Source organism: Empidonax traillii, unplaced genomic scaffold (genome assembly GCF_003031625.1).
Source record: "Empidonax traillii isolate 1590-97213 ecotype Southwest subspecies unplaced genomic scaffold, ASM303162v1 scaffold204:size1584377, whole genome shotgun sequence".
NCBI lineage: Eukaryota > Metazoa > Chordata > Aves > Passeriformes > Tyrannidae > Empidonax > Empidonax traillii.
In genome coordinates, this window is record NW_020955397.1 from 901,645 (window position 1) to 916,907 (window position 15,263).

The 15,263-nt window shown below is 53.1% G+C and overlaps 1 protein-coding gene across 3 annotated transcripts in view; it reads right to left on the reverse strand.

Annotated features, from left to right (window-relative positions):
- RXRA (retinoid X receptor alpha) overlaps positions 1-15,263 on the reverse strand; it is a 34,187-nt gene that overhangs the window by 17,912 nt on the left and 1,012 nt on the right. For all 3 annotated transcript variants that reach the window (XM_027887116.1, XM_027887115.1, XM_027887114.1), the window contains exons 2-3: positions 11,063-11,213; positions 10,129-10,308 (exon numbers count right to left, since the gene is read on the reverse strand). In XM_027887116.1, the coding sequence (XP_027742917.1) occupies positions 10,129-10,308; positions 11,063-11,213 (331 nt within the window). The remainder of the gene's footprint in view (positions 1-10,128; positions 10,309-11,062; positions 11,214-15,263) is intronic.

The following is a 15,263-nucleotide window of genomic DNA, read 5'->3' on the forward strand; positions in this document are numbered from 1 at the left end:
CTGCTCCTTGTGTGCTTCCCTGGGAGTGTGGAAAGGGAGGATCCTGCTTGGATTTTTTTGGAAATTCCCATTTCTGCAGAGGGAAAGGCCCTGGGAAAAAAAAAAAAAGGTTAAAGACAAGAAAAGCAAAGGAAGCAACATGGTGACTCTCCACAGGAATGGGAAAGGGATGGCTGAGGTCATACAGTAAGGGAATACTAAAGATCCAGAGTTCAACCATCTTCTGAGGCTGCTATTCATGTCATGCACCTCTCTAGCTCCCAGTGATGCCAAAGGCTGAGCAGGGCTCCGTGGCAGGATGGTGCTCCCGTGGGACAGGAGCTCCATGCAAACCACCATCCTGCCTTTGGCTCGGGGCAACCTCTGAACAGACAGGAGAGACCTGTCCCAAATCCTGTGCGGCAGGAGGAACCTTGCCAGAAACTTGTCACATGCTGATGAGTTATGTCTGAGCAGCACAGAGATGAAAAACACTTATTAGATGCTAATAACATTATTATTAATGACCTCCCTTTGAAACCAGCACGCACTTTCCCTACACCTGGGGAGGAACTTTATGCAGTTACAGTGGGAACTATCTCCTCCTCCATCGTCATGTCATATACCCTAAATCCCACACTTTTCCACTCACTGTTGATTCTCACAGTTTGTTTTAGCTCAGTCTACTCGAGAACAGCCCCAGCAACAGGAGATCCATCACTGGCCATGAGAGACAACTCCCTGAGCTTGCCCAGCTCTTTGCTGAGGACTGAATGACACACTCAGTAAAGTAAATGCCCTGCTATTTATTGACAATTATCCCAACACTTTCCCTCTCTGCTGAATCTGAAGCTGGTTATGTGATGTTTAAGGAAAGCAGCAGGGGCACAGTGTTATTTGGGGGAAATCAGAGCTGCCTGTAACATAAGGAGGCTTTTTAGGCAATCACTGGGTCCAGCTCTATGCCAAGCGCAAAAATAAGACCTATAATATAAAACTCATTTCTTACAAACCAGGAAATTAAGACACATGCCAAACGAGTCCTATATGGACGTTGATCCCATTAACCCAGCTCCTGGGGCTGATTCCCACTGCTCTCCCTCCCCTCCCCTCCCGCAGTGCTGCTGTTTGCTGCACGTCAACAGCGCTCACACTCCTTCCATGTGAAAGCTGTTATGCAAAAAAGCAAGGGGTTATTTTTTGCAAACTGCTCTGAAGTTTATGGGCTGCAGAGGCTCCCCAGGCCCACGTTACGTGCTCTGCTTGGGCTGCCAGAGCCAGGTAAGCTGCTGCTGTCAAGGGCTTAGATTTGTGTCGTGGCTTTTGTCCATCTGGCTCTTGTCTGGCACAGATTCTTCTTTTTCAGGCCCTGCTTAAATTTCACCCCCCACCCCTACTCCTGCTTCTTCAATCGTCAAAGAGATAGAAATTTTTCCTTAATGCCAACCCTTCTTCAACAGCACAGATGCACCCAAAACTCCTCTGGGCACATTAGAAGAGATAAAACACCTACTAAATAAAAGAAAATCCTGAGAGAAAGGCAAACCCTCAACAAATGGGATCTTATAAAACGAATTAAATGCCAAAATCCTGATGCACAGTCGCAGCAGGTCTTAAGGATAAAGGTGCAAAGTTGGTTCCTTGCTCTGAGATCAACCACTTCCATCACTTGGGGTGTCAGCCCCGAAAACTCCTCCTCGTGCTGGACAACGGGATTTGTGAGAAAGCATCACAGAGGTCTGGGGAGACAATATCTACTTAAAGCCTTAAATCTGCAAATCTCAGCCTCACCAAAGCCAACAGCCACGTTCTTGGCACGAAGAATCAGAGACACTTTAGGGGTTATAGGAGAGAGGATCTTACAGGCCATCACGACAGCTCTGGCCCGTGATTAGGCTGAATCCAGCTGATACAAACGACAGACAGAAGAGACAGATGGGAAGAGATTATACACATAACTAGTTATTTCTATTGATCTCTGCTTTGAGCTGCTACACCAGAAAATTGGTGCTGCAGCTTGTTGGGGGGCTGGTCAGGGGACAGCTGACTCATCCCAGCTCAGCCCCACGCAATCCCGACACTCGCCCCATCCCAGCTGGCTGAGGCAGCAGAGACTACCCGGGCGGAGCAGATGGTGTATTCCCACCCAGTATCCAAAGATAAACCCAGTTCTTGCCAGTGACAGCATTACCTGCTTTGCTACCCCCCTGTTCCCAAGCCCAGCCAGCCTTCTCCAAAGGCAGGACCAGCCTGGCATCACTTTGCCATCATCCCCATCCATCCCATCCCATCCCCGGCTCTCTGGGCTGCAGGAAAGCACTGGCTGTTTCCCAATACTGAGCTCAGAGACCCTGTTATCCACCCATCCCCCGAGGACGATGCCCCATGCACAGGTCTTCACCAAAGTGTGCACCTGCAGGAGCAGGTGACTGCACTACAAGAGGTTCAGCCGCTCCTTAGGTGTTTGTGAACCCGACCTGTTCCTCACTTGGGAATTATGCAGGACACCAGCCCGGCTCTGGTTGATGGAGGTAGCTTTCAGGGATGCCTGTGAGGCTGTTGACTCAGTTGTAGATGCTGTTTTCTCTCCCTACAGGCAGCTCCAGCAATGAAGTGGCAACAACTTCATTCTTCACGTGCGCAACAGGTTTGCTCCTACAACAGCTCTGTGGTTGGCCTTGGGGTACACATGAACTCCATTCCCACAATCATCTTACTGTCACCTTGTTCTTCCAGGTGTGGCACTCCCAAAGTCCCCCTTCAGGATCCAGAGGCTGAATTCAAACCTTGTGCCTCCATTTTCCTGATTTAAGATTCACCCTGAAGCATCCAACAGCTCCCAACAAGTTGTCCTGAAAGGCAAAGGGATTCGCAGTTGGCATTCAAGACTCCGGGATTCTGTGAGTTCCAGGACTTGGAATTCCCTGCAGGTGCAGCTATCCTTGCTTCAGAAGCTCAGAGAGGACATCCAAGGTGAAAGGAGCAGGGAAGAATTGTCTAAGAGCTGCCAGTCACTCACACACCTTCTTAGCAGTCCTCCATGTCTCCCACCTCCACAGGCATGAATATCCTGCAATCAGCATTTCCCTGGAGCTACTGAGGACCTGACAAGCTGTTGCTCCTTCTCAGTAGATATGCTGAGGGGCACATCACCAGCTCAGAAAAAGAGCGACTTTGTTTCCCGAGATGTAGGGAAAAAATAGCACATGGGGCAGAGGAAGGAAAGAAGGGCAAGTATTTTTTTTTTTTAATCAAGAAATATGGGATGTTTTTATAAAGGAAAATCTCTAGCAGTGAGGAGACCCCTCACCATAATGATATGGGATCTCATCTCTGGAGTCCACTCCCCCCCAGAGATTAGTCAAATAAACCACAGTGGGGATGAAAAAAATACATTTTTCAAATGGACTTGGTGTGGGAACTGGGTTTCTTTGTGGGTTTGTTCTTTATTTATAGTTTTAAAACGAGAAATACAAACGGGACAGCTGCGTGGCAGCCCGTCTGGTAACACTGAAATGGGAATACCTCATTCTTCTTGGCTTCCCAAAAGTTCCTGTGCACTGGGATGGATGGTGCTCCATCCCTGTAATACAGAAGAATTTAGAAACCAAGATCACGATACTATTTGGTTCTTTTTGCTCCTGCTGGATTTCCCTGTGCCCCCCTCAGCTGGGTGGGTAAGGAGATATCCAGCTGCTGTCCAAGAGAACCTCGGGAAGAGGAATAAACTACAGAGTGCCTGTGATTACAAGGCACTTGACAGCGTGACCTCTAAAGACCTTTCCAAACCTCAGCTGGGCTCTGCTGCTCTTGCTGCAGTGAGATGGTGATAATGAGGTGAAGGGCTGGCAACACATCCCACTGCCGAGCGCAGGAGGAGGGAAGGGCTGGCAAGGGCTCTGCCAGACCAGTGTGATCATCCTGACTCCCATCACACTCAATTCCTGCCTCAGCAGACAGGTTTGTCTGGACAAACCACAGGGTTTGGCTGGGATGGATGCAGGGAAGCCACGGAGAGGACCTGGTGTCCCTGTCCTTTCATCTGCCTCTCAGACTGTGGGTGTTAGACAAGATCCACTGTTAGGACTGTGCTGTTCCCAACAACAACGCTGATTTTTCTGCCCACCCCCATGAGGGGTGGGCTCAGCATTTCACCAGCAGCGTGGGTCTATCCAAACCCAGGATGTGAGCCAGGTATTTTGCTTGATGCACCCCAAAAAATGCTCTTCTGCAAGGCACAGCAGCCCCAGGCTGTGGTTCCCCCAGCCACGCCATGTTTCCAGAGTTGAGCTTCCCTGCGCTCTCCTCCGTGTTGACGGCTGTGCCAACGCTTTTGTTTTTCCTCAAGGAGACTCGTATGGCTGAGAGCTTCTCCAGTCTGATTTTTCTAAACATAAGGGGAGCATTTGAACCTTGCAATCCACTTGAGGAGAAAAAAAAAAGATGTCGTAGTCAGGGAGCTCGGAGAGGCGGCCCCACCTCCTCCAGCTATGTCTGAGCCGAGCCAAGGACAGAAGCCTGTGTTTTCCATGGCACCTGATGAAGAGGTTCCCGTGTTATTCTGCTTGATTTGGTCTTTACTTGCCTCAGGGCAGTTGCTGTCATTTTTCATCTCGAGCTTCTCCAGCCCATCTGCGCTTCCCCAGGCCATGCTACAGCGAGACACGGAACCCCATGTGTCCAAACCGCTTCTTGGTGACCTCTCCCTCTTTAAGATCCAAAATGTCTCATCCCGTGGGTTGCAGACGAGCTTCAGCTTCTGGGTCCAAGGGCTGATGTGCAATAAATGCCAGACCCGTCCTCTGCTGGTGTCCACATCACACTGGGCACTTCGTCTTTGCTCGTGGGGCAGCATTTGATGGCTCAAAAAGCAGGTTTGAGTCCACTGCAAAGTGACAACCACTCCAGTTCAGGTGCCCAAACCAAGCATTGTGGGTGGTGCTCAGGGGGCACTACACTTCTGTACCAAAGGGATGTTAACAAAGGGAGGAAGAGGCCCAAAGGAGACAGGATTTTCCACAGGGCAGAGGTGTTTTTGAGAGCCCTCGTGGGTAGGAGCATCACAGGTTTGTATGTTTGCTGGGATAGATGTGGAGGCTACAGCAGCCCTAATGACCACTCACCCGGTGTTAACACGCATGAACGCTTTCTGAGAGGAAAATCCATCCTTCCAGGAGCACCAGGGTGGATGACTGGGGAAGGAGAATTCACTCCCTCCCACCAGTGCCTGGAGTATGTGGGGAGGGAGAGCCTGTCAGCAAATGGGGAAGGCACTGATGCTCAGCCCAAAGAGCCTCTGACCCCCAAACCTCCTCAGTCTTCTCTCACCCTGCAGGTGAGTGGCTCATTATTTATGAGGAGCTGGGGGTGGGGGGTTATTGGGAATTTCCGTTTCACTCACAGGGGAATTTATTGGGCTCTGCTGCCTTTTATGAAGCCACATCTTCACTGTGGATCATCAGCACCTTGAAGTGCTTATGCCTGAGGTACCTGTTTGTATCGAAAATGCCACGACAGCTGAGGAAACCAATTCAGACAGTGTTTCTTCTGCTTTGCTTTCGTGTGTCACCTTTTTTTTCTTCAGAGGTGCAGCTTTCTGCTACTGTAAACAACCTCAAAAGCTGAGACACATGAAACAAATGGTGGGGTTTTTTTTCTCCAGTATTTTCAAATGATTACTGGAATTTTTTAAGGAACGCCAAATACCACCGTGGTAATTAAAAAATGTAACTTCAGAGTGTTAAGAGGTGGATTGAAACCTTTGCATGCAGTTAGTTCACATGAGGAACAGCTCTGGAAAACAACAGCGAAAAATCCCTAGCTTGCTTCACTCTCCAAAGCCAGGCACTGAAGTAGAAGCAAACAGCAACCGTGGTAAAGGAGAGAAAACCATATACCAAACCCTTTTTCTCAACCCAAGAGCATCCTTAAAAACAAAAAAACAAACCCAGCATCATTTAACCAGCTGCCTTAAACAGCAGCACTTTAAAAGGATATAAGAAACAAACTCATTAAGCTGGAAGACATTTTCCATTCCAAAATTACTACTCAAAATAACTGCACACTTGAACTCTGCCCCTCCACTAGGCTGTGGCCACTTGCTTGCTTTTACATTCATTTGGGCAGTGGGTCGGAAACCTGAATTCCTGCTCTTTCTCCCCAGACCCCTTTTGCTCCCAAGAGATGGTCCAAGAGCCGGGATGGCTCCAGCTCCAGGGGGTGCAGAGCGAATGCACAGCCACGGCAGGGGATTGGGCACAGCTCAGTGAGAGACTGTTGTTAGTGCAGCAGCTGAGCTCCAAGTTAGAACAGGGGGAATCTTCAGTCTCTCTGGACTAAGTGGTGTATCTGAGCAGCTCCCTGGAGACAGGGGAAGGTCTCCAGGCTGTGGACTAGAGATGCTGCAAGTCCAACCCCTCCCAGGTTAAACCCCTCAGCTCAACAGCAGAGCCAGAGAGAGGGGGAACACCAACCCACCACCACGGGAGAAGAGGAAGAATTAACTCAGGCCATGAAGTTTAATGAAGCCTTGAAGCCAGAGATCAGGCGTGCAGATGGACAGATGTCCTGGATGCTCAGAGCATGGCTGGTGGAGTCAAGCTGTGGCCACGCCGTACCGGGGCCACGCTGTTACGGTACCTGCACCCGCAGGATTTAGGAATGATCCCAAGGGTCAGCTACGCAGCGGAGACGCATCAGCACCCATTTTACCCAGTTGGCACCAAACCTGCCACTGGCGCTCCCAGCCCTCAGCATGGCACGTGGGGTTCCCGCTCGCAGAGCCCCCGGCCCAGCAGGTCCTGCGGAGCCAGCCTGGCTCGCCCGGGGAGCCGCTCGCGTCCGGGGGCAGCGCCGGGGGGGAAGCAGCAGGGCTGGGCTGGCCCGGTTCCCAACGCTCTGCTCCCTGCGAGCCGTCCAAGGGCGGCCGGCGGGAGCATGAGAAAGGGCTCCTCGCTGGTATTTCCTGCGAGCCGGCGGCGCTGCCAGCAACGGAGGGGCCGGGACCTCCTCACACGAGACAGCGACGAGCTGCAACGGCGTTTGTGGCCCCCGATGACCCCCTTCACCTCCGATGTTAACTGCTGCACACTAGACCCCTTCATCCCAAGACCCCTCGGTGTTTACTCCCTCCCCTGCCTCCCTAACTCCAAGGCGGTCTCTCCACTTTTTTCCCCTCTGAAATCCAAGGCTGCTGATCCACGGACACCTTGGACCCTAATGAGTAACAGATCAAGCAGGGAGAGTTCTGCTTCTGGATACAAACAGCCACCCCCACAATAATAGTAATAATAATCCCTGCATTAGTCAAGATCCCTGATGGTAATCTTAATTTTGTTGACTATCCGGTATTTAGTGGGAGACAGAGTATAAAAACCAAAGCCTCACACAGCTGGCAGTAATTCATAGGGGAAAAATGTTCCCAGTTGCTTATTTATTATAGCTGCAATATCTCAGAGCCGTGAGGCTCATTCACCACAAGCTACCCTGTATGTTTTTGACAGGGAACAGCAAGAAGAGATGCACACAACAGGAAGAATCTTCTACTTCTGGAGACTTTCACCCCTTTAAGCCAAGGTTTGTAGCCCTGAAGCCATCCTTGTCCTCCCAGCAGTACCCCACAGCCCCTACCTGCCTCTCACCTCCCTGGTGATGCTTCTTCTACCCTGGCCAAGCACAAGGCTCATCCCTCCAGGTCTGCTCTTGGCATGTTCATCTAGAGACCCCCCAGATGTCAGGTTCAAACCCTTCCAGACTTTCATCAGCTGCCCAAGAGGTCCTGATTTTACTTCTTGATTTTTTTTTTTTTACTTGATTTTACTTCTCTAATCCAACTTCTCAGCTGACTAAAAGCTCCTCTTTGGGTACAACTGTGACTCTCATCCCTCTTCTTCCCAGCATCACCACCACAGCTCTGCCTCCCACCACAGCTACAGTACTCACTTTAGGGGGTTTTTACTGTACTTCCACAACATTCAAGTACCTTCAGGCTACAAGAGAGATACTTCCCAGCAGGAATCTGCTATGCCTTTATGCAGCTATAAATTAGGTCTCCAGAGCAAGATATTTTATAGGGAAATGAGGCCCATTACCCTGGCTCTGTTACTTAAAAGATACAACAGTTTATGCTAGAGGATAGAAAGCCAGTTATGTTGTATTTAGGCAAAATGAATTAGCAATGCAGGATTCAGCCCAAAACTCTTCCCCAGAATGGAGGTGGGATGCAACAAGACTGGTGTAAGGACAAGGACAACGTTCCTGGCTGGCAAAGTGGCTGGGCAGCAGCAGTGACCTGGGATGGCTGCAATGGGAAGAGATTTTTTTTTTTTTTTTGACAAATCATGTGGATATCACACCTGAAACTCAAGAGTTTCACTCAAAAACTCAAAACTCAAAGAGTTTCGCTCAAAACCAAAGCTCAGCGAGATCCAATTTCTGACTTTCAGCTCCAGGCCAACACTTGGATATCTAGGTTTATAACAAGACAGAGCTTTATTTGGGGACCAGGGGAGTTATTCCAGCTTTCCCTACATGTGGATTATGCCCCAAACATCTACTGTCTGCCAAATCACCAGCTTCCTGCCCTTCTCCAACGCTGTCCTCACCAGATCAGCCAGCACCGCCTGAGTGCACTCCAGGAGTTACCAAGATCCCATCTGTCACCCTTTTAAATAACTGTCTGATCGTTATGAATTCATTTGCTATTCATTGTGATAATGTTAATCAAGATGAATTAATCGAGTCCTCCTACTGTACGCGCTCCCTGGGGAATTCCACCACCATTTAGAAATTAATTAATGGACCTGTAATTTGAGCGGTGCTGCCCATGCAATCACCGCTAACGGCAGGCACGGAGCGGGTACCTGCTCACAGGATGTCACTGCAGCCTGCAGTTACAGCATTCCTGCTGGTTTTCCCGACCCTGCAGACTTTGGCTGATGTTCCAGGGGCTGAAGGAAGACTCTGGAGGCAATGTCAGGGGAATGGGATGCGCCACGTCTCTCCCCTGAGAAGCAAGCGCTGCTGCTGAACACACAGGAGACTTCTTGGCTTCTTTTTAGTCCCCTGAGTCTCCCAGGGCTCAGGTTTTAGATCAGACTTTCCTTGTCCTGCTGCACGTCTCCCATTGGATCCAGTCCTCCCCACACCTCTGCCCCTCTGCACAGCATCCAGGGCAATGCCAGCCCTCTCCACGCCTGCACTGTCCCACTCATCCTCACATGCACTCCCCAAATGCCTCAATCTCTCAGTTCAAGATCAGAGGTCCAGTGGAGCAGGAAGATTCATTCTGAGCACCGAAGGGTTAAGCTCAGCAGGACCAACGAGGTCTCCTGGGTGCTCTGGCAATCCCCCCACACCTCCAGCACAGACAGCTTTGACATCTGATGACTCTGCACGTCGTGGGGCCTTAGGTAACCCCATAAATCGAGCCTGGCAGGGTCTGCCCAACACTCAGTGCAGCTCCAGCACTGCCCCATTTAATCAGTGCTCCAGACAGGACTAAGTGCTCTTCAAAGGCACCCAGGCTGGAGCTCTGCTGGCCACAGGGATGGTTTTATCAGCCTGTCAGGGAGGCAAGTGTGGCTCTGAAGATGTAAGGGGAGAAGGCAGCACAGAACTGGGGTCATTTTCACGTCACGTCTGGTAAAAGCCTGTTCTGCCAGCAGATTAGAACAGAGTCAGCATTTAAAAAGAGCACTTAAAAGGGGCACTGCCATGGGGGTTTAGATCCTAAATTTAAGTTCCAGTGAAGGGAGAGCTACTTTTCATGAGACTGAATTTCTTTCTTCTTCCCCATGAGAAAAAAGTCAGATACTGGACTGGGTGGTGAAACCCCGGCACAGGCTGCCCAGAGAAGCTGTGGCTGCCCCATCCCTGGGAGGGTTGAAGACCAGGTTGGATGGGGCTTGGAGCACCATCATCACTCCAGCTATCACCAGGCACCGCTGTGGGACTCAGCACTGCTCTGGAGCCCACCGGAGGCCCTGGCTGGGGCCATATAAATGAGACACAGGCACTCCTGTCACCCCGGCAAGGTGATGCTGACCCTGCTGCCCGTCGTGACGCCCAAGGCAGGAGCCTGACGGAGCCTCCTGTGGAAGGAAACACTCCTGCAGCACCCACGGGTGCTTAGGCCAGGCCAGGCCTTACCTTCTCTCTTCATGCCCATGGCCAGACACTTCTGGTAGCGGCAGTACTGGCAGCGGTTGCGCTGGCGCTTGTCGATCAAACAGTCCTTGTTGTCGCGGCAGGTGTAGGTGAGGTCCTTCCGCACCGTGCGCTTGAAGAAGCCTTTGCAGCCCTCGCAGCTGTAAACCCCGTAATGTTTTCCTGTGGGGGATGAGACTCGGGTTAGAAATGTCTCCTCCTCACCCCCCTTCCCGGGGCCTGTCTCCCAGCAGGATCTGGGGGAAGCAAAGGTTTCCTGGAGCCGTGAGCAGGAGCTGAAGAGCAGCGGTTTCGCCCTGACTTGGCTTCCATAAAATCAGGATGCCCTCCGTGGGCTACAACCTGCCTCACATGCAGGAAAAGCCCTTGGCCCCCTCTGTGCCCCCTCTGAACTCCCCGTGCCAGGCACACGACTCAGCCCTGGGCTTTGGGCTGGCAGTGGAGGGTGGGTGCATGGTACAGCACAGGAGGGGTCCATAAGGACTCACAAACTAGGCAATTAAAGCTCTTGTGGAGCAGAGTGCTTTTAGAACATTGTGAGAATAAAGGAAATTAGCACATCTTTACCTCCCAGGAGTGGAGAGACTCTGTGTCAAGCTCGTCTTTTTATCTGGCACTGTGTGACAGTACCACTGTGGATCAAAGGATGGGGAGAAGGAAGGACACTCCCTGATGCCTTGTTTTCAGATGGGCTGAGGATATGTAACCCCACTGCTAAACAGAGGGCTGGGGTCTGCCAGCTCAGCTCAGAGCCTGCCCTGGACCAGGCTGGTCAACAAGGGACTTTTCATCTCTCCTCTGAGAGCACAGGAAGCTGCGCCACAGGGAGCTGGGCAGTCATGCCAACCCTCTCCCAGGGCACCCATATCCTGAGCCTGCTGCTGTGAGCCCCTCCCGGGGCAGGCACCAGCCTTACCTGAAGATCTGTCCCCACAGATGGCACATATGTGCTTGGTGAAGGAGGCCATCGTTCCTGAGGGATGTGCTGGCACTTTGAGGACTCCATTGAGCCCCAGGGGTGGTTTAATGTCTTCTGTGCTGGTGACGGAGTTCATGGGCGAGTTGAGCTGTCAAGGCAGAAGAAAAGGGCTCAGTGGGGACCAGGGACATGGGATGTGGGGCTGTGCCAGGTGGGACATGGGGCTGGACAGACAAGCTTCCAGTGGGGACCAGCACCACTTAAAACACCCACCACAAAGCTGAACCTCTGGGTTCATGATTTGGGCATATGAGTCCAGAGACCAAAGGAGCTCATCCACTGCCCTGGCATAAGAGCTGGGCACTCAGGAAAGATGATCTGCGGTGAGGGCTCGTGGGAGAGCAGCTGGCTGGGAGTGAGTGCTTGCATGGATGATGAAGGCCAGGACACTTGAGCACATCCTTTTAGCATTATCTCTCCAAAGGAACGCTTCATGGTAAATAAACAGATCCCAGATGCAATGGGGCCTGGCTTTCCAGAACTGGCTCGGGTGGGACACATCTCTGCAACTTCCACATGCCTCTCCTTCCCTCCCCAGTGAGCCTGAATCCCAACAAGCAGAGAATGTGGTGGAAGCTGAGTGCTGGCATGGCACTGATTCGGAGTGAAGGATTCCTGGGCTGATTCCCCATCACCCCATGGAGCAGGGCAGGGCTGTTATCCCCCTGTGTACAAAGAGAAACTGAGGTAGGGAGATGTAGGATTGACCCATCTATAAGGGAGACAAGCTCACAGAGACCCTGGGAGGGTCTGGGGGTGGATGGGAAAGCCAGACTCAGTCACCTCAGGGACAGAGTGCTCCTCTACCGGGACCACTGCACGGGGGACTGTCACAGAGCCACCATCACTGTCAAACTCCAAACCCAAGTTGGATACACAGGATTGTGCTTCAGTTTGTTGCATTTCTCTACCTAATAGAGATCCTCAGCAATTGCACTTGGCACAGATTAATTCAGGGAAGTCCCAGGACTTGTGATCTGTCAATTAGAGCAGAGCAGCCTCTCCTCCAGCTTTTAAGTCTCCAGGCTGGCGGGGAATACTTGGCAGGCAGACGACTAACCACCACAGAACAGAGCCAGGTAAACCCACCCTGGAGAAGCGTGATGGATCTGCCTCCCTCTCCCACCCTGGTGTGCCAGCTGATGAATCAAAGGCAGCCAGGACTGGGTGTCACCAAGGGATACACTCCTGGGCTTAAGCTGCTGTTCCATAGAGCAGAGAGGGGAGGGACAAGCAGGTCCCCAGGCAGAAGCCTCTCTCTTTGGGTCCCCAGGCACATGTTCTCACTGTGCTACTCTGGGAGCAGGGGCTGCCACTCAGGGTCACCACCTCCAGCAACTCCTCCCAGAGCACTTTGTGGGAAATGGAACCCTTTCCCAGGTGCAGCTGGTGGTTATGGCTCGTGTCACGCTGCATCACTGGCCAGGGACACGTGGGACCGAGGGCAGAGGCCACGGCTGCCTGATGAAGATAAACCTTTCATCACCACTTCCCCAAGCCCCAGAAGTCCGCAGAGTCCACCCAAGCAGCCCCCTGAGAGCATCAGCGGGATGGTGAGCAGAGCAAGACCAGCCCAGGAGGGGTGGGGGGGTCTCACCACCCTCTGTAGCCCAGTGCATCAAGTGGTGGGCGCTGAGTCAGCCCCAGGCTAGGGTGAGGGAAGTCATTGGTTCCTCTCCCAGCGCTGGCCCGAAACCTCAGCAGAGGCCCCACGTGCACCCCAGGGTTCCCACACCGCCCCGGCGCCTGCCCCGTGCCTTCCCCTCCTGGTTGGCGGCAGCACGTGCAGGCAGGGAGGGGGCAGAGGGGGAGGCATCAGCCCCTCGCCTTGGCACAGCGCTTCTGCTCCGGGACAGGACGGCTCCAGCTCAGCAAGTGAGTGGGGACGCAGGAGGAATCAGTGCTTTCCTTCCCCAGCGATGCCAGAATCTCTTGGCACCTTCCCTCTTCAGCTCATTGCACCAGGGACTGAATCCTGTCCCTTCTGGCAAGCAGAGCTTTATTCCTCCTCCCATCCGAAAAAAAAAAAAAAAAAAAAAATCCCACCCTTTCCCCGGTCCCCCAGGCACCCTTACAAAGAGCATTGTGCAAAGGCAGACGGCGGCTCTGGAAAAGCCTAATCCCGTGTCTGATCTCTCCCCGCTCACCCCCGGGCGCCCCGAGCTGCTGCCAGCGATGCCTGGGGCGGCTGCGCCACACAGCCCTGCAAACTGCATGCAAAGTCCCTCCCCTACAGCTCTTACTGAAAATCCTGCACTTTTTTTTTTTTTTTTTCCGTGTTTTCACAGAATTTTTAGGTAAGAAGGTTTAAATAATACGTTAAATCCCGGTAAGCTGCAGAGCTGCCTCGTCTAGACCCCCCCAGTCTGGCTGGGACCCCGCTCACTACTGCGAACTATTTCTGCCCCACACATCTCACCCACAGCCCAGCCCCAACATCCCCTTCCCACAAGGGCCTGGTGGCTCCCTGGGTGCTGAGATCCCATGGTGGGACATCCTGCCCTCCTGCCCTGATTTTGGGGTTGCGTTTGGGAAACCATGCAGGATCCTGGGAAGCTCACAGTGCTGGAGGGAGGGCAGGGGGGAGCACTTGGAGCATCCTCCAGCACTGGCATCGAGCTGGGTCCTCAGCTCTGCAGAACCAGATGGGACAGGTGGAGCACCGAGCTTTTTGGGAGCCTGATGGCTCCTCCCCACCCTGGTGGAGCCGAGGTGGAGAGGCCCCACCCTGGGGACCCACCGCACCTCGCGCACCGCGTGCCCTTCTGCTCCGCTGGCTTTCCAGAGGCGACGAGGCATGGTCTGATGGCAAGTGGCATCTGCCATCTGATGCAAACCACCTTCCATCAGTGCCATCCCTGCCCGGCGACGGGGGCCACACGCCTCATTACCCCGGCGCTCTGCCAGCCGGTGCAGCGGCGCGGGGGCCGCGCTCCCCTCCGCACCCTCCTCCTTCCTGCTCTGCCGGCCCAGGTAGGCGCCTCTGCAGGCATGGGGACAGGGACCTAATGCGCCCAGACAGGGAACAGATGGCAGGAGCCATTAGGCTGAAGGCCTCCGAACTGTCACCTCGAGGAAAACCACTTAAGACAAGTCCCCAAACGGAGGACGGGCGTTCGCGCCGCGCCAGGGGCTGGAGCCGCGGCGCTCCCGGCACCATCCCACCGTGCTCTCGCTTCCCTTTCCCGCCCTGTAGCTGGGTTTCGTTTCAGTTCCCCCAGCCTGCCAGCCCCAAAAGCAAACTGCAACCTTACAATCGACGCTTGGGGGTGCGTCGCCCCTTCCCCATCGTCTCCCCGGCTTGTGGCTCACCCCGTGTTGCCTCACATCCCCCTTCCCGCTCCTTCCCCACCACTCTGGCGCTGCTGCTGCTGCTAATTTTGTTCTGGCTGCCCGTTCCCAGGCGCCGTTTCAGTTCCCCTTCCCTCGGCCACGGGATGGGAGGCGATGTGTCTGCCCCACTCACTCACAGTGGGGAGTGGGGTGCAGGTCTATGGGGGATCCTGCACGGGAGAATCCCATCCAAAGGCAAATTACTCTGTTGCCTCCCTGTCCAGCACTGGGATGCTGGATCCTGGGGAAGCTGCCTGCGGGTCCCTAGGGATGGGAACTCAGCACAGCCCCACGCAGAAAGACCTGTTATCTCTGGAAATAAATCAAGCCAATATTTAAAAATAAAGGTGCTGGCAGGTGCTTGACTCCCAGTGAGGGCCTGGAATAAATAAACCCACAGCGAGTGGCAGGTGGTGGCCAATTCCTTAATCTGCCCTTTTACTAAACATATACCGTGCGAGCAGCCAGCAACAGGTGGCAGGGGCTGGCCAGCGCCCCGATCTGGCTATTTTTAAAAAGAGCTTATCTCTCCCTAGTTGGAGCGTTTTTTACATAATCTTCTGCCAGCAAAGGCCAATCTTTCCCCTGCAAGGAGAAACGGGCAGCAGGCAGGGGACCCCTGGGTGTGCACAAGTGACAGGACAAGTTGAAACAGCCCCTCAATTTTCGCCAGGTTTAGATTGGCTAGTAGGGAAAATTTCTTCACTGAAAGGGTCGTCAGGCATTTGGAACGGGCTGCACGGGGTGATTCCAGGAATCACCATCCCTGGAAGTGTTCAAAAGGCTTGTGGATGTGGCCCTTGGA